The 19,347-nt window shown below is 37.2% G+C and overlaps 1 protein-coding gene across 18 annotated transcripts in view; it reads right to left on the minus strand.

Moving 5' to 3' along the window:
• TMEM117 (transmembrane protein 117) overlaps positions 1–19,347 on the minus strand; it is a 675,006-nt gene that overhangs the window by 208,638 nt on the left and 447,021 nt on the right. The window contains exon 1 of one of the 18 annotated variants that reach the window (XM_086399830.1): positions 1,109–1,267. The exons of 16 other annotated variants lie outside the window; for them this stretch is intronic. In XM_086399830.1, coding sequence (XP_086255956.1) covers positions 1,109–1,113 — 5 coding nt within the window. In that variant the 5' untranslated portion in view covers positions 1,114–1,267. Of the gene's footprint in view, positions 1–1,108; positions 1,268–12,363; positions 13,206–19,347 lie in introns of those variants that run through there. One more of the 18 variants, XM_086399831.1, reaches the window with a different exon arrangement.

Raw genomic sequence — 19,347 nt, forward strand, 5'->3', positions numbered from 1 at the left:
CCAAGCGTTCTTTTTCATGTCATCCTATTTTACTTCTCAAGAAGACATCTTTGCAAAGCTGTTATTTTTCTTGTCGCTTGTTTTTCGTCTGTGTGTTCGTCATTCACTATCCCTATCTTACATTTTCTGCAATTATACTGCCTGGCTTCTAACTCCAGCTCTGTCACTTTGGGAACAATTTACATTATCTGTACATAACTCGTAAGGTTGTTGTGAGGATTTAACAAGGTAATGTTTATACAATGCTAAAAATATTGCTAGTTTTAATATATGCTAGTTACTATTATTACTAATATTTATTTAGGTTCTTTCAGTGAATATCCATATGCATGGTGAAATTCAGTATTTCAAATATGTAAATATAATGGACAATATGTAGTCAAAGCACATCTTTATATGTTCTCCTTTTGTGGGTTTTATGTTAGCTAGAAAATCACCTGTTTTGTCCAATCTCTGTTGCTCTCTGAGTAATACCCATACACGTACACACTCAATAATCAAGGTTGCCCATGCTGTCATTCACTTCCTCTGCAAAAATGAGGTGAGAGTTCTCTTCTCCTCTATGCCTTCCCTTATATCTTCTCATCAATGTTATTCTCATCTGAGGGATCTCTGAGTAGGCTTCTCACTCCGGCCCCACCAACACACACACACACACACACACACACATCCCTTCCTCTCAGAAACACTGCCCCATGTTCCCCGAGCCTAAGAGTTAAGGTAACAGATATTCAGGGAGATAGCACTGCTAGTGGGTCATTCACCCACTCCAGGGGTCTTGCCTGAAGAATCCCAGGGACGGGGGAAGCCTGGTGGGCTGCCGTCGCACAGAGTCGGACAGGACTGAAGCGACTTAGCAGCAGCAGCAGCAGCAGTGGGTCATTCTGAAGCAAATGGTTCAATGTTCACATGTGTGATTTGTGAAGAAAACAAATGCCAAAGGGTGAAGCTTAATTAATAGTTACAAAACCAAGGTGGTGAGAGAACACATTGAAAATGGATTCTGAATTTCCAGCGAGGGGTAGATCTTTTAGGTAGACAAAAGAGATAGAAACAGTGAATGAGAAACAGATGAAAAATAATGTATTCAGAAAGAAAAATATGCTACCTCATAATTCTCTGGTTGCTCAGATGGTAAAGAATCTGTTCTTAATGTGGATGACTGAGGTTCGATCCCTGGGTCGGGGAAGATCCTTTGGAGAAGGGAACGGCAACCCACTTCAGTATTCTCGTCTGGAGGATTTCAAGGGCAGAGGAGCCTGGAAGGCTATGATCCATGCAGTTGCAAACAGTTGGACATGACTGAGCAATTAATATTTTCACTTTCAATCACCCATTAAACTAATAGTTCTATCATATTAACTGTACCTCATATACATAGTCAGTGTTAGCTTGTTTGTAGGTATACTGAAAATTCTTTAGAAAGCCATGAAATTGAGTAACATTTTAGAACCTAAAACAGGGATTCTAATTATAAAATTGAAATGCTGTAAAACAGTAAACAATTCAATTACTTTGAAAATGTTAATGTGATCCTCCAGAATATAAAATGCACCTTCAATGAAATAAATTATGAACTATAAGAATATGACCTGATTATTTTGTTTTAGCCAGTGAAGGGTGCATTTTCCATTTATGCTTTTCATGTACAGTAACATGTTTTTCCATTTTTCCTTACTAGAGGCATAATGACAATTAAGTCCAAAAAAGCTATCTCACCAGTGATGGCAGCTCAGTGAAATGGCCAATTATCTCCAGGGTTAGCCATCTCATCTAGATGGAAATATCTTGCCTTAAAGGTGCCATGTCATTCAAGAAATGCTTAAAATGATAAATGCAGAACTGATCTCATGCTTTTCTAAATGGCATAAGAAATCATATTAAACAAACATACAGAGAAATATTACATTTCTAAAAAAACTTTAGGTTATACATAAAAGCAATTCTGAATTTATTTTACCATATCATTAACGTCCCAAATTGAAAGTATTTTATCTATGTCAAACACCAGCCTATTTAAATTAAAGTGTTAACTTATAAATGCCACTACCTCTCGGTGAAAGGGCAAAAACCATAGCTTTCTACAAAGCACAATTTCAATAAAAAATACTACCTAAAAAATAGAGCAAATTCTGGTCAAGAGATTTTTCCTGGCTTCCATTCTTGAAGTTAACTGCTTCATTTAGTAAGAGAGCAATATTAAAAATGAATCTCATTTCATGGAAATAGTGGTATATCATATTAATTGCTATAAAATTGTACAAAATGGAACACAAACCACATGAAGCTTTACTCTGGGAGCTATAAAGTATTCATAACCATTACCTTTGTGCCTCAGACAAGCCATCTCCTTCACCTTCCTCAAGCATACGCATTTGTGGAAGCAACAGGAATGAACAGAATTCTCTATTCTTTTAGTCTCATTGAATGAACAAAGGGCTTCCCTAGTGGCTCAGGTGGTAAAGCATCTACCTCCAATGTGGGTGACCCAGGTTCAATCCCTGGGTTGGGAAGTTCCCCCGGAGAAGGGAGTGGGAACCCACTCCAGTACTCCTGCCTGGAGAATTCCAAGGATAGAGGAGCCTGGTGGGTTATGGTCCATGTGGTCGCAAGGAGTCAGACATAACTGAGTGACTAACACTTTCTCTTTGGGCTTCCCTGATAGCTCAGTTGGTAAAGAATCCACCTGTAATGCAGGAGACCCTGGTTCCATTCCTGGGTCAGGCAGATGCGCTGGAGAAGGGATAGGCTACCCAAACCAGTGTTCTTGGGCTTCCCTTGTGGCTCAGCTGATAAAGTATCTTGCCTGGGTTCAATTCCTGCCATCTACTTCCAAAGGAAAACTGAGCTTTTACTTCTTTACTATTACAGTTACCTGTTACAAAAAATAAATAATGTTTATTTTCAAATTTATAGAAATTGGAACACACATACATACACATTACATAATATGTGCATGTGTGATAAACTGAAAAAATTGTGATACATTCAAATTTTAGAATATTGACTATAGTCAGTATAATACTTTTTTTTACTTTTAAGACAGAACTTGTCTTTAGTATAAAAAATGTTTGGGAAAAGGCCTGAAGAAGTTGGCTCACACTTATATTAATCCTTAAGGATTTCTCTTTTGTATAAAGCCCTTATGGATTTTCTTTTAATAGCAAAACATTGGCTGTTTACATTCCAGTTGATTAAACAAAGTAATTTTCCAACTTTGAATAAAAGTCGTTGTCTTGTAATTTATACTCAAATCAATAAAGAATTACAATAAGGTGAATTTCACAGAGTGCAAAGTAAAGAAAAAAAAAACAAAACACTATTCCAGAACTTCATTCAGAGGGGCTTGCTTTTAATTGAGCTTTACTATAAGGCTTTGTTCCAAATTCCGTTCAAAATGCTGGCACATGTAAAGGTTTTTCAAACACTCCTACTTTTCAATTTACTACTCAACTGGGAAAATTACAGTGGTTTTCTTTACCAGTTAAATGGCTTAATATCAACAGCAGGAGTTATTGAACACCACAGTATTTTCTGTCTATGTCCTATGATTAAATTGGACTACTTCGTTAAGCTTTACTTTTTTATATGACTTTTTTGCATAACAATAATACAAACATTTGCAGCATTAAGTTTTTCAAATAGACACCTTAAGTAAATGTGGTACCAAACAGGCCAAATCTTCAATGATATCTAAAGACTTTCTAACTAAGATAACAAAACTCCAGAATTTTGATTCTATAGGAACCAAAAACTTCAGATTTTATGCACTTTCCATATTATATTTTGATATTTTGATCAATGGTGTTGGTATGGAAAATTAGTTTCTGAGTTAAGCAGACCTATATTTAATCACAACTCTACTACTTACTAATTATGTGATAATAAGCAAGTTATTTACCCTCTTCGAGCCCCAGTGTCTTCATCTGTGAGAAAAAGATAATATCTACCCTGATTTCCCTGGGGGATGGTTGGTGGAGAACAAGACTGTGGATTAAAAGGACATGGAGTCCATCTGTGGACTCTGTGTGAAGCAGTTCTCACTGAAAACTGACTTGGTGGAAAAACTCTTGTTAAAAAAAAAAACAAAAACACACACACCAAAAACACACAAAAAAATTCTTGTTTAAAAAAAAAAAAAAAACACAGAATCTGGCAGAAAGGCATGAGGAACAATCCAGTTGGGACCTGCACCCCTAAGAGGTGTATGTTATATTAAATTGCTGAAAGGGAAGGCCAGCAACCTAGGATACTCTACTCAGCAAGTTTATCACTTAGAACTGAAGGAGAGATAAAGAACTTTTTTGACAAAGGAAATGTAAAAAGAGTTCACCTCTATTAAACCCACCTTAAAAGAAATGTTAAAGGGTCTTCAGTAAGAAATCAATATCTATAGGGAAGAAAAAAATCTCACTAGTAAAGGGAAATATATAATAAAGGCTGTGGATCAACTTTACTGCTGCTGCTGCTGCTAAGTCGCTTCAGTCGTGTCCGACTCTGTGCGACCCCATAGACAGAAGCCCACCAGGCTCCCCTGTCCCTGGGATTCTCCAGGCAAGAACACTGGAGTGGGTTGCCATTTCCTTCTCCAATGCAGGAAAGTGAAAAGTGAAAGTGAAGTCGCTCAGTCGTGTCTGACTCCTAGCGACCCCATGGACTGCAGCCCACCAGGCTCCTCCGTCCATGGGATTTTCCAGGCAAGAGTACTGGAGTGGGGTGCCATTGCCTTCTCCGATCAATTTTACTAAATAATATCAATGTGTTCTACTTATAAGTATTTGTACTTTTATATTTTTAAAATGTATATCTTAAGGACAGTAAACAGTGTAATTTTGTAATCTGTATATAACTACTACTAAAAAATAAAGGAAAATCCCACGACAAGCTGTGAAGAACTCAATTTATCTGATTAACAGAGGTACTAGTACATTGAAGTATATGCTATATAAATTCTAATATGCAACTCATAAAAACAAACCAAAGTATATTTAAAGCAACTTGTTAAAATCTTTTCTTCTTTTTACTGGTGGAGTCTGATCAAGATGCTTAACCTCAAGATTTATGCCCATCTGCTTCTCTTCCAGCAGATGGAGCTATAATTAGCATATGGTTTCTCACTGTAAAACTAGTGGGAAGTCAGGAAGTATGGAAGATAGTTTAAAAAAAAACTAAACTAAACTCTATCCATGAAGTGATATCTGTCCTTTTTTTTTTTCCCTTCTAAATTTGTATAGCCTGAAGTAACTAACAGACGCAGAAGATATTAAGAAGAGATGGCAAGAATACACAGAAGAACCATCAAAAAAGATCTTCATGATACAGATAACCATAATGGTGTGATCACTCACCTAGAGCCAGACATCCTGGAATGTGAGGTCAAGTGGGCCTTAGGAAGCATCACTATGAACAAAGCTAGTGGAGATGATGGGATTCCAGTTGAGCTATTCCAAATCCTGAAAGATGATGCTGTGAAAGTGCTGCACTCAATATGCCAGCAAATTTGGAAAACTCAGCAGTGGCCACAGGACTGGAAAAGGTCAGTTTTCATTCCAATCCCAAAGAAAGGCAATGCCAAAGAATGCTCAAACTACCACACAATTGCACTCATCTCACACGCTAGTAAAGTACTGCTCAAAATTCTCCAAGCCAGGCTTCAACAGTACATGAACCATGAAATTCCAGATGTTCAAGCTGGTTTTAGTAAAAGCAGAGGAACCAGAGATCACATTGCCACCATCTGTTGGATTATTAAAAAAGCAAGAGAGTTCCAGAAAAACATCTATTTCTGCTTTATTGACTATGCCAAAGCCTTTGACTGTGTGGATCACAACAGACTGTGGAAAATTCTTCAAGAGATGGGAATACCAGACCACCTGATCTGCCTCTTGAGAAATCTGTATGCAGGTCAAGAAGCAACAGTTAGAACTAGACATGGAACACAGACTGGTTCCAAATAGGAAAAGGAGTACGTCAAGGCTGTATATCATCACCCTGCTTATTTAACTTCTATGCAGAGTACATCATGAAAAACGCTGCACTGGATGAAGCACAAGCTGGAATCAAGATTGCTGGGAGAAATATCAGTAACCTCAGATGGGCAGATGATACCACCCTTATAGCAGAAAGTGAAGAACTGAAGAGCCTCTTGATGAAAGTGAAAGAGAGAAAAAGCTGGCTTAAAGCTCAACATTCAGAAAACTAAGATCATGGCATCTGGTCCCATCACTTCATGGCAAATAGATGGGGAAACAATGGAAACAGTGAGAGACTTTATTTTGGGAGGCTCCAAAATCACTGTAGATGGTAACTGCAGCCATGAAATTAAAAGACACTTGCTCCTTGGAAGAAAAGTTATGATCAACCCAGACAGCATGTTAAAAACAGAGACATTATTTTGCTGACAATGGTCTGTCTAGTCAAAGCTATGGTTTTTCCAGTAGTCATGTATGGATGTGAGAGTTGGACTATAAAGAAAGCTGAGCGCAGAAGAATTGATGCTTTGGAACTGTGGTGTTGGAGAAGACTCTTGAGAGTCCCTTGGACTGAAAGGAGATCAAACCAGTCTATCCTAAAGGAAATTAGTCCTGAATATTCATGGAAGAACTGATGCTGAGGCTGAAACTCCAATACTTTGGCCAACTGATGTGAAGAACTGATTCACATAGAAAAGACCCTAATGCTGGGAAAGATTGAAGGTGGAAGGAGAAGGGAACAGCAGAGGATGAGATAGTTGGATGGCATCACTGACTCAATGGATATGAGTTTGAGTAAGCTCTAGGAGTTGGTGATGGACAGGGAAGCTTGGTGTGCTGCAGTGCATGGGGTTGCAGAGAGTCGGACACTACTGAGTGACTTAACTGAACTGAACTGAAGTACATGTTGTTATGGCAAATAATGGTCATCGATATAGCCAGCCATGTATGGCAAAACCAATACAATATTGTAAAGTAAAAAAATAAATAAATAAATAAATAAATGAGTAAAAAACACACACACAAAAAAAATGAATTCTCTCTGAATAGTATTTTCCCCAAACACCACATAAGAAATAATGTACAGGTTTTTTTTTTTTTTTGTATTTATTGTAGGACATAATAGATGATATGACCAGTGGTTTGAAAATAGTATTAGTGCCTACAAAATGGAAATTTTTTTCTTACTAAAGACCTCTTTTTGATAAGTAACAATTATAGCATGTTTTAGGTACAATTTCTTTTGATGGCATATGGCTTCTCATCTAAGGAAAAGTTTAAAGGAGTTTTTTACATCTGTGCACCTGATGACCAAGGAAGGATCTGAGGAAAAGTTTAGACCTCTCCTAGCCAGAAGAGAAGTCGGAAAATCACAAGTGAATTTATAAGGCACAATTTCATAGGAATTCTTATTGTAAACACAGCGGTGACTACAAATTACTTAAGAATGTGCTTTCTTACTTTTCTCTAGCCATAGATAACTGTGGGATTATTTGGTGGCCAAGTCCAGTCTTCCGGACAGCAGTATGTGCCTTGGAAAAAAACTAGTCCCTGTGTGTGTGCTAAGCCACTTCAGTCATATCCAACTCTTTGTGACCCTATGGACTGTAGCCCACCAGACTCCTCTCTCCATGGGATTCTCCAGGCAAGAAAACTGGAGTGCGTTGCCATGCACTCCTCCAGGGACTCTTCCTGACCCATGGATCATATCTGTGTCTCTTATATCTGCCTGCAATGGCAGGCAGGTTCTTCACCACAAGGGCCACCCGGGAAGCCCACCACCAGTCCCTACCTTGGCCTTGTAAGCTGATATGGGAAGATGTCCCACAGCCAATTTGGACCCGTAAAGCAAATCAAAATAACCTACTTGACACAAGAGTCAACACAATATTCTAAGTGTTCTCAAATGTCATGTACCTCTGTAATCATTTTCATGTTGTTGTTGAGTTGCTAACTTTGGGTCTGACTCTTTGCGACCCCATGGACTGCAGCACACCAGGCCTCCCTATCCTTCACTATGGCCAGAAGTTTGGTCAGGCTCATGTTCATTGAGTCAGTGATGCCATCCAACCATCTCATTCTCTGTTGCCTCTTTTTCCTAATTTTCATGTTAGTTTTAAAATTTTTTTCATAAAGAAATTTTTCATTATTCATCAAATATTAGTAACACTAGATATGGGTAAGGGTATAAACAATTTTGGAGAAGGCAGTGGCACCCTACTCCAGTACTCTTGCCTGGAAAATCCCATGGATGGAGGAGCCTGGTGGGCTGCAGTCCATGGGGTCGCTAAGAGTCGGACATGACTGAGCGACTTCACTTTCACTTTTCACTTTCATGCATTGGAGAAGGAAATGGCAACCCACTCCAGTGTTCTTGCCTGGAGAATCCCAGGGACCGGGGAGCCTGGTGGGCTGCCATCTATGGGGTCGCACAGAGTCGGACACGACTGAAGCGACTTAGCAGCAGCAGCAGCATAAACAATTTAATGAAATTTATAGTGTATATTTAGATTCCAATGCATTTTTCTCTAACTCTAAGAAATAATTTTAGTTCCAAGATGCTAATGTTATTTTTTAATATGAGCACTGTTATTCTTTAAACATTGTAATGATACATGTGCACAGAGATATCAAAGTGCCTATCTCAATGAATGTCATGATTTATTGTTCTGCAGTTATATATTTAACTACATACTAATTGTAGAGCAGCTAAGGTTGGAGAAATCTGGTATAACTGTTGCCCATAATCATCCTAATCATGATCACCACCCCTAAAGATTAATACACTTCTTTGGCATCACACCTTGATACAAGTCAATATCTTAGTAGATTTACTGAAAAGCCTTGATATAGAAGAAAGAAAACCAGTTCACAATAAAGATAAATAAATAAATAAATAAATAAACATGGGCTATAAGGACTCTAATTTAGTTTTGAATCCTGACTCAGACACTTAGTCACTCTATAATATCACACAAGTTTTTACGCCATCGCAGATTCAATTTCCTCATTTACACCTAGGATTAGTTAATAACTGTATCATTGTGTGTTGAGAAAAGTAAATGTGTTAATTTATGTAACTCACTCAGGACACTGTAGGGATTCATATTGTAGGCTGCCATATTGCATAACTAGAACAATGAGTATAAGGCTTGACACCTCATAGAAGGACCCAGCTCAGGCTATTAGGAAAGCAGTTCCTCCTCATATGTAATTTAGTAAGAAAATAATTTGGAGGTGAATAGAGAAGCATATTTTCACTCAAATGTTTTGTACACAAAGACAGAAATATAATACAAGTCACAAATGTGAGCCACATACATAAATTTAATTTTCTAGTCACCACATTCAAAAAAGTGAAAGTACCTTGAAGAAACCATAATTTAAAAAGATACATATACCCCAATGTATATCACAGCACTATTTATAATACAATAGCTAGGACATGGAAGCAACATAGATGCCAATTAACAGATGAATGGATAAAGAAGATGTGGTACATATATACAATGGAATATTACTTAGCCAAAAAAAGGAACACATTTGAGTTAGTTCTAAAGAGGTGGATGAACCTAGAGCTTATTATACAGAGTGAAGTAAGTCAGAAAGACAAAAACATTGCATATTAATGTATATACCTGGATCTAGAAAGATAGTACTGATGAACCTATGACATTAAAAGACGCTTACTCCTTGGAAGGAAAGTTATGTCCAACCTAGATAGCATATTGAAAAGCAGAGACATTACTTTGCCAACAAAGGTTCGTCTAGTCAAGGCTATGGTTTTTCCTGTGGTCATGTATGGATGTGAGAGTTGGACTGTGAAGAAAGCTGAGTGCCGAAGAATTGATGCTTTTGAACTGTGGTGTTGGAGAAGACTCTCGATCATCCCTTGGACTGAAAGGAGAGAGATCCAACCAGTCCATTCTGAAGGAGATCAGCCCTGGGATTTCTTTGGAAGGAATGATGCTAAAGCTGAAACTCCAGTACTTTGGCCACCTCATGCGAAGAGTTGACTCATTGGAAAAGACTCTGATGCTGGGAGGGATTGGCGGACAGGAGGAGAAGGGGACGACAGAGGATGAGATGGTTGGATGGCATCACTGACTCGATGGACACGAGTCTGAGTGAACTCCGGGAGTTGGTGATAGACAGGGAGGCCTGGTGTGCTGCGATTTATGGGGTCGCAAACAGTCGGACACGACTGAGCGACTGAACTGAACTGAACTGAATAGAGACATAGACACAGTTAACAGACTTGTGGACACAGTGAGGGAAGGAGAGAGTGGGACAAATTGAGAGTAGCACTGAAACAGACACATTACCATATGCAAAATTCGACAGCCAGTGAAATTTGCTGTATGATGCAGGGAGCTCAAACCCAGTGCTCTGTGACAACCTGGGGTGGCAGGGAATGGGTGGAAGGAGAGAGGGAAGTTCATGAAGGAGGGACATATGTATACCTATGGCTGATTCAAGTTCATATATGGCAGAAACCAACACAATATTGTAAAGCAATTATCTTCCAATTAAACAATAAATTTAAAAAGTAGAACGGTGACTGTTAAAAGCTTTCTTGGTTTTTAATTTTGTTTGTTTGTTTATCGCTGGCTGCACTGGGGCTTTGTTGCTTGCACAGGCTTTCTCTAGTTGCAGCGCTCCTCTTCCCTCTGGTGTGCATGCCTCCCTGTTGTGGAGCACAGGCTGTAGTGCACACACTTCAGTAGTTACTGCTTGTGGCCTCAGGAGCTGTGGCTCATGGGTCCAGAAGGCAGGATCAACTAAGCACAGGCTTAGTTGCTTCGCAGCACTTGGAATTTTCCAGGACCAGGGATCAAACCTGTATCCCCTGCATTGGCAGGCAGATTCTTAAACACTGTGCCACCAGAGAAGTCTGGTGACATTTATTTTAATAATACATTTAGTCCAATGTATCTAAACATTTTCATTACAACCTATAATCAAGACAAACTTAGGGGGTTGATATTTTACATTTTTTTTTCTTACTAAAGCCTTTATACCCATCGTATGCTTTACACTTAATGCACATCTCTGTTCAGACTCATATTTCACAAACTCAGTAGCCACTTCTTCCTGATGGCCCCATGCTGGAAAATGCAGACTAATGAAACACTCGGATGAGAGACTTAACTGATCACTACTCACCTCAGCATTCCAGTAGCCTGTGAGCACAGCCACTACTGTGCGTGTTAATTCTTTTATATGTGATTCTCGAGGAAATCTATCTTCTTCACTGAGATGCCTTAAAAGAAACACTGACTATTGAATTGTGAAAAGCTTTCCAAGGTAAAATGTAATTACAAATGTTTTGAACCCATCTTTAATGTTTCTTCAAAAGGGTTTGAATAAATATTGATTCTTTCATCTAACAAGGTTGATTTTTCTCCTCTAAGAGTTTAAATAAAAGAAATGTCAAAACACTCTAATTTTTTTCCCCTGGTGATGCCTTAATGTTAAAAATATTTCCCAGAATATACACCATATGTCATCAGGAAAGAACATTTTTTTTTCATAAGTGAATGAAACTTCATAATCAGCCATATGAGCCACAAGTCTTTCAAACTATTGAAAGAAACAGAATAACCATTATTCAATGAGGCCATGTCTGTCCATATTATTATAGACAGTAGTTGCCTAATGTAACAAGAGCTAATGTCAGAGGAAAAATATAAACACGTATTTTTAAAAATACTGGAATGAATACGGAGCTTCTTTTAAGCTTCGGAAGGGTCTGAACTACTGTCTAACATCAAATATGATGCCACAGATTTATTTTGTTCACAAATGTCTACCTTATGCTTTAGTACCTGCTGAGTTGAAATCAAAGCTAAGTTAAACCAAGACATTCTTAGTAAAAAGGTAGTTAAGTTTCCATCATGAAAAAAGTAATATTTGAACCATTTTTAATACATAGTACAATTTATTTTTTTTATTATACTGAGGTATAATTGACAAAAGGGCTCCCCTGGTGACTCAGAGGTAAAGAATCCACTTGCCAAAGCAGGAGACAGATGTTCCATCCCTGGGTGGGGAAAATCCTCTGGAGAAAGAAGTGGCAGCCCACTCCAATGTTCTTGCCTGGGAAACCCCACAGACAGAGGAACCTGAGGAGTTATACTCCATGGGCTCAAAAAGAGTCAGACACGACTTAGCGACTAAACAACGCCTTGACAAAAACTGTATATATTTATGGTATGCAATGTAATGTTTTGATAAACATATGTATTGTGAAATGATTACCACAATCAAGCTATTTAATAAATCCTTGACCTCATATAGTTGTCTTCTTTGTGTATGATGAAAAAACTTAAGACCTAGTTTCAGTAAATTTCAAAATAATAAATTAACTATAGTCACCATGCTGTAGAGTTCCAGAACATTTTTATTTTGCATAACTGAAACACGGTACCCTTTGACCAATGCCTCTCCATATGTTTTCTCTTTATGTAAAGGTAATAAGCATGCAATGGACGTGAACTTGGGCAAAGTCAACGAGATGGTGAGGAACAGGAAGGCCTGGTGTGTTGCACTCCATGAGGTCGTGAAGAGTCAGACATGACTGGGTAACTGAACAACAAGAAGCATTAATAACCTCTAGGTTTTATGAATCTGCTTATTTTAAAGATATGGGATACAAATTATACTAAAGGAAAGTATGAAAACTAACAAAGTTATGACTGAACAGTAATGAGTTAAGAAAGTTAAGAAATGTTATAGCAGAAAGAATTTTGTCTCAACTGAAAAACCTATGTGTACAATATATACTTTATTGAAAATAGAAACACCACATTTTCTCATGGATTTCCTCCTTATTGCATATTATAACTCTTTGTTCTGAGAAGAACATGCAAACAAAAAGTCTCTCCTCAATGATGTGTTCTGTTTCACTGAGTAGAACCAACGTACTGAGAGTCCAGTGGTGTCCGGATTGGAGTGGCGTTTGAGAAAGAGAAGTGTCTCATGGGTGTTCAACATTCGCTTCCCCTCTTTTCCAATGACTTAGTACATGTGCTTTTTGAGGGACTGGAGTGTGCCCTCCTCCAGGGGATCTTCCCGACCCAGGAATCTAACCTGAGTCTCTCATGCCTCCTGCAATGGCAGGCGTGTTCTTTACCACTAGCACCATCTGGGAAACCTTTTCTTTTATGTGAGGAAGGGTTAACTAGGATGGATAGGGGCCATTTGTCAGGGTAACAGGAGCCAGCCACAGACCTGGAAATAGGAAAAACCTATGCATGAAACTGGGCTGTTTATCCAAATAGTGTCCAAGTTATAAACCCTTTTGAAGAAGACTTAATGCCAAACAAATTATCATCACATGCTGGGACTGGTAAAACACAATACCCTGTAGAAAAAAAAAAACAAAACAAAAAACAACTGCATTTTTAAAGATAATGAAACTGCTTTTAAGGCATTGATATTTTATTAATCCAAATAATGCTATTTTCAGAAACAGAAATCAAGTAAAATAAAAGCCTATGCTATTTTATACTTTTTAATTGTATCTGTAAATTCTTTTTGGGGTTTGTGACATCATACTAAATTCTAATGCATTATATTACTACTGGCCATAACTTTTGGTATAAAATGCAAGAATGCATGATAATATAAGGCACTAAAATTCTACATTGAATAAATCTACATCAAAATCCACATGAAATACTCATGTATTATTTATAAGAGTAATTTCATCTTGTGATTCTGATCAAACCATAAATAATGAGATGAGGCCTAAAATGAAATTTAGCTTTATTGAAATATGTAATTGCATATTTCTTCCCTTTTTCATATTCAAAAGGTTAAAACATGACATTTTGGGTCCACATTCAATACTAACTTAAGTATAATAATGAGATTCTATATAACTGACCGACAGAACTTTAAATATAGCTGCATATTGAACCTATTATACAGAGTGAAGTAAGCCAGAAAGAAAAACACCAATACAGTATACTAACGCATATATATGGAATTTAGAAAGATGGTAACAATAACCCTGTGTACGAGACAGCAAAAGAGACACCGATGTATAGATCAGTCTTATGGACTCTGTGGGAGAGGGAGAGGGTGGGGAGATTTGGGAGAATAGCATTGAAACATGTATAATATCATGTATGAAACGAGTCGCCAGTCCAGGTCCGATGCTCGGTACTGGATGCTTGGGGCTGGTGCACCAGGCGACCCAGAGGGAGGGTAGGGGAGGAAGGAGGGAGGAGGGTTCAGGTTGGGGAACGCGGGTATACCTGTGGCGGATTCATTTCGATATTTGGCAAAACTAATACAATATTGTAAAGTTTAAAAATAAAATAAAATTTTTTTAAAAAGTGCAGAAATGCAATAAAAAAAACAGAAAAGGTATGCTATTTCTTTAAAACATATATGTTGCCTATTATATAAATGAACATACAAACATATATTAAATTTTCATATAAACTTCGGTATATACATATATAGTATCTTATTTTTCTATGTGCATATAGGTGTATACGTAGTATGTGGGTATGTTGTTGTTGTTCAGTTGCTTAGTCATGTCTGATTCTTTGTGCCCCCATGGACTGCAACATGCCAAGCTTTCCTGTCCTGAGTTTGCTCACTTGTGTCCATTGAGTTGGTGATGCCATCCAACTATCTCATCCTCTGTAGCCCCCTTCTCCCCTTGCCCTCAATTTTCCCCAGCATCAGGGTCTTTTCCAGTGAGTCAGCTCTTTACATCAGGTGGCCAAAGTATTGGAGCTTAAGCTTTAGCATCAGTCCTTTCAATGAATATTCAGGGTTAATTTCCTTTATGATTGACTGGTTTGATCTCCTTGCTGTCCAAGGGACTCTCAAGAGTCTTCTCCAGCACCACAGTTCAAAAGTGTCAATTCTTTGGTGCTCAGCCTTCCTTATGATCCAACTCACACATCCACACATGACTACTGGAAAACCATAGCATTGACTATATGGACCTTTGCCAGCAAAGTGATGTATAAATTTGAAAACAAAGTTTTTTCAAAACTGCTGACCACAAATGATGCCCCTAAGTAGTGTTTCCAGCAATGTAATTGGAGCTATAAATGACTGATATGAATAATGTAATATCAAATGCCCTTGGGGATCTAAGGCTTATCTGGATTAGCTCCCTAAGTCAGTTGATCAATAGCACACTTCATTTAATAACAATCCTATAGTGGTCATCAGTATCCAGTGATGTATCCTCATTTTGAAATATGAAAGGATTGTTTTTCAAAACTTATTTTCCATTTTAAAATTATGTTTTAATGCTCATAGTTATAGAAAAGCACATAACGGAAGATAAAATTACTCCAATAATAATTTGATGGATGATTTCCTGCTAGTGCTTTGTAATTCTTTGATTTTATTTCATTTCAGTATTTTTTCTGTAGCTATATGTGCATACCTATGTACGTGCAATGCATGTGCCCACATGTGTGTGCTACAAAACTATTATTATGCCATTTCCAAGTTTGCATCCTGATTTTACACTAAACTTGTTACACTGTGGGTATTTTTATCAGAAAATGTTAATGTTCTTCAAAAATATTATTTTAGCTAAACAGCTAATGTTAAATAATATTCCATGACAAAAGTTATTTAGCTTATTTAGACTTGCTATTTGTTTCTAATATGTCAGTATTATGGACCCTAGTCAATATCTAGTATTTTATTAACTTATACTTTTACAAGCAGAATAATTACTGAGTCAAAAGTTATGATTATTTAAGGGTACTTTCTGTATTTTAAAAGTTGTTTCTTAGAAAGTTGATTCAAATTATACTCCCCACCAGCAGTATATGAGTGTCTATTTTTATCTTATACAGTAGAAACTTAAAAAATATCTAGGCCAATTTGATGGGTGAAGATGGTATCCTGCAGTTTTCATTAGAATGTCTGTGTTCAATAATCAAGTTGTTAATTTTACATGTTGTTATTTTTATGTATTTTCTATAAACTTTAATTTCATAGTGTTTTTCAAATTGATTGATTCTTTAGTAAGAATATTAATCATCTCCTTTTAAAATATGTTCCCAGTGTATCAATCATTTAAAATGTTTTAAAACTTTTCTATTGAAAATGTATATATAAGCAAATATACACAGATATATATTATTTAGTCAATATGTCAGTCTTTTGACTTGTTATTTTTTTCTTTTTTTGATTAGAAATTTGTTGAGTTTACTCAACTATTCATAAGCCATTCTAATCTATGCCTTTTAATTTTTTGTTTCATAATGGTTACTATTACCTTACTTGAATTGTTGCCTCTCTCTCTTTTTTCTTTTTGGTCAAATAGGGTAAAGGGAAAGAAAGGAGGATCAAACAATTTTTTTCCCAAGATCATTTTCCAAGATTCTCTACTGACAAGACCTTTATTCATGTTTATGTAATGTTTCTCTTTGATTGTGTCTGTGTATTTGTAAAGGTTCATGTAGAAGGTGTCAGTATAGCATAACGGCTTTTATGCATTCTGAAATCACAGTGGATATTGTGGCTCTTACACTTACTAGTGTGTAGCCTTAAACAATTACCTAATCTGTTTGCTCACACGGCCTGCATGTGGGTAACAATGTCAGCCTCACACAGACGGCATGAGAATGACATGGAGTCAACATATAAAGTGCCTAGAGAATACAAACTTCCTGCTGAATTAATGGAGTCACTCAAACAATCGCAGTTTCTAATTTCCTTGAGCCCATTATGTACATTTGTCTTTAGGAAAAGGAGCTCCTTACAACCAACACTTGAAATTCAGCAATTCTGTTCTTGTGGCTTAGAATGTGGGGAGGCTCATGTAAGTCTATTGCCTTCCTACCTTCACCACCCACTGCCTAATTATTTATAGGAAAAATAATTGCAGGCTTCTTAGCATAGTGTTTAACAGCAACTGGTTCATTCCCTATTTCCAAACTTTTTCCATCCCTTAACATGTTTATGCTCCAGTTTTCTAGCTTCAGTATGTTGAGTGGATGGCTGCTTCTTGCCTTAAGGTGCCTCCTTAGGGCAGAATGAATTGTGCATAAACCATAGGAGCCCACATTTTAAGTTGATCACCCTAAATACCCTTTCCAAATATGGTGAAAATTTCAGTAATGTGTATGCTAATATTTGCAGCTGTTTTTTGATTCTGGGGCTAATATGAGAATGTTTTAACTGTATAATTGAAAAAAGATAATATATCAGGTCAAATATGACCTCTCTAATGCACACATACTCACCCTATTCATTAATGTTTCATTACCAATGTGAAAAAGTAACCATATTGCAATAAACAAATGTATCACATCAACACATTGCGTACTTCAGACTTACACAATATGACTTGCCATAATTTTATCAACAAAAAATAAGTTTTAAAAATTCTCAGTCATTTATTTCTTTCCTGTATTTTGATAGGTAATTTTTTAAAGATATAAATGTAATATTAGACATACCATTTAAAACCATACTTCAAAAATGCATTAGGTGCAGACAAATACTATTTGATTCCCCTTATACCAGGTAGCTAGAATGGTCAAATTCAAAGAGTCAGAAGGTATACTGGTAGATGCCAGAAGCCAGGGGGTGGGTACGAGGAGGAATGGGGAGTTAGTGTTTAATGGCAAGAGAACTTCAGTTTAGGAAAGTAAAAACTTGGGGAGATAGATGACAGTAAGAGTTGTACAACAATGTGAATGTATTTAGTGCCATTGAACTGTACAGTTAAATATGGTTAAAACAGTGTGTTTTACATTATATTTTATATTATATTTTGCCACAATAAAAAACACTTAAAAAATGCATTGGCTCTTGACATTTATGTTACAAGCACTGATTTTTTTTTTAATTTTTAATTAGAGGCTCAATAGAGGACTGCATTCTTATCTTTCTCCTTCACCTTCTTCTCCTTTTCTTTCTCCTCTTTCTTAATTGTTGTCTTCTTTTTGCTAAATAAGAACTATCAACAGCAACAACCATAAAATCTTAGTCAATAATCTTTATTGCTCTCATTTTGCTGGAGAACAATAAATATTTTTTCTTGGACAGGGATAGGTGAGTCTGACATTTCCTTAAATGCCTTTAATGCCTACCCAGTGTCAAACACCCTTAGATGCTTTCTTCAACACTGTGGAAAAAGTGAGGCTCAGAAGGTTAAACAAAGTGTTCTAAGTCTTTCAACTGAGAACGGTATTTCATCTCAGTGTAAATCAAGCCCCCATCAACACCCAACTCAAAGACTAGGAAGCAGTACTATAATGTAAAGATGAATCAAGAGATGTGAAAATGAAAAGAAGTCCTAAATAACAGAGATGGAGCAGGACTCCATAAAAAATGGCACTTAAGGTGAATTTTTGGATATGTATGAAGGTGAATAACTGGAAAAGGGAGGAAGGCCCTCTAGGGAGAGTGGAACATGGTCCATATCCCCCACTTCCCAGGACAGCATGGAGAGCTTGTGTTCTTGTCCCACAAGCATGGAGAGCTTGCGTTCTTGTGAACAGGTGGCAGGTAAGCTGGTTTACAGATGTTCAAAGATGCAAACAGTAAATGGAGGTGGACCTGATGCCTGTAGAGCCTTGAACACTATGCTAAGAATCTGCACTTTTTTGTTGCTGTTGGTAATGAAGCTGAAGGGAGCAGGTGGTGAGGCTGGGGTGGGGATGATCTCTGGGTGGCATATTACTATTTTGAGAATAAAGGTTTCTGAGAGTGATCTGGTCCATTCAGCATTTTAAGAAGCTAGTGCTAGATGCTTTGTTATTTACTTGTCTGTGACCTCAGAAATGCATGCTTGACTTACCTACAGGTAAATATCTTTAACACCATTTTCTTTAATCATCTAGAGTACAGAGCCACTAACTAAAAAATTAGTTAGGAGTGTTGGTAGATTCAGTGTCAACTAATAAGATTATTCAATATTTATAATTATTCGATAAGTTAATTACAGTTTTACATATACGTGACAGAGCTATGAACTATTTCCTCAGTGATCTGCGACAATGGTCAGACTATGCTTGGTCTCATGTTGCCATCACAGACCATTAAGTGCCAGGTCTCAGGGGAGCTGAATCTATTATCTTATAAGCACCTTTAGGATTTCCTCAGTATAAGAAAACCATCCAACTGATGGCTGATAGGCCCCAAACGCCAGGGTCCTAAAAGAAGTTTTGAAAGCAGGGCATTTTCACAGCTTATAAATTGGCCATGACAGAACTGTCAGTAACCACCTTTTAAATGCCTCCCTGGGATTTCAGGTTTTCATTTTGGAAGGTCTGTTTTCATTTTATATCCAGTTAAATTATGGTGATGCTTCAGCTTTTTCCTTTAATAATGCTGTAAATCTATTTCAAAGACGAATGCCTGGGCTTTGTGGCTC

The sequence above is a fragment of the Bos grunniens genome, chromosome 5 (genome assembly GCF_055505025.1).
Source record: "Bos grunniens cultivar Pamir isolate PY7600 chromosome 5, Bosgru_T2T1.0, whole genome shotgun sequence".
Lineage (NCBI taxonomy): Eukaryota > Metazoa > Chordata > Mammalia > Artiodactyla > Bovidae > Bos > Bos grunniens.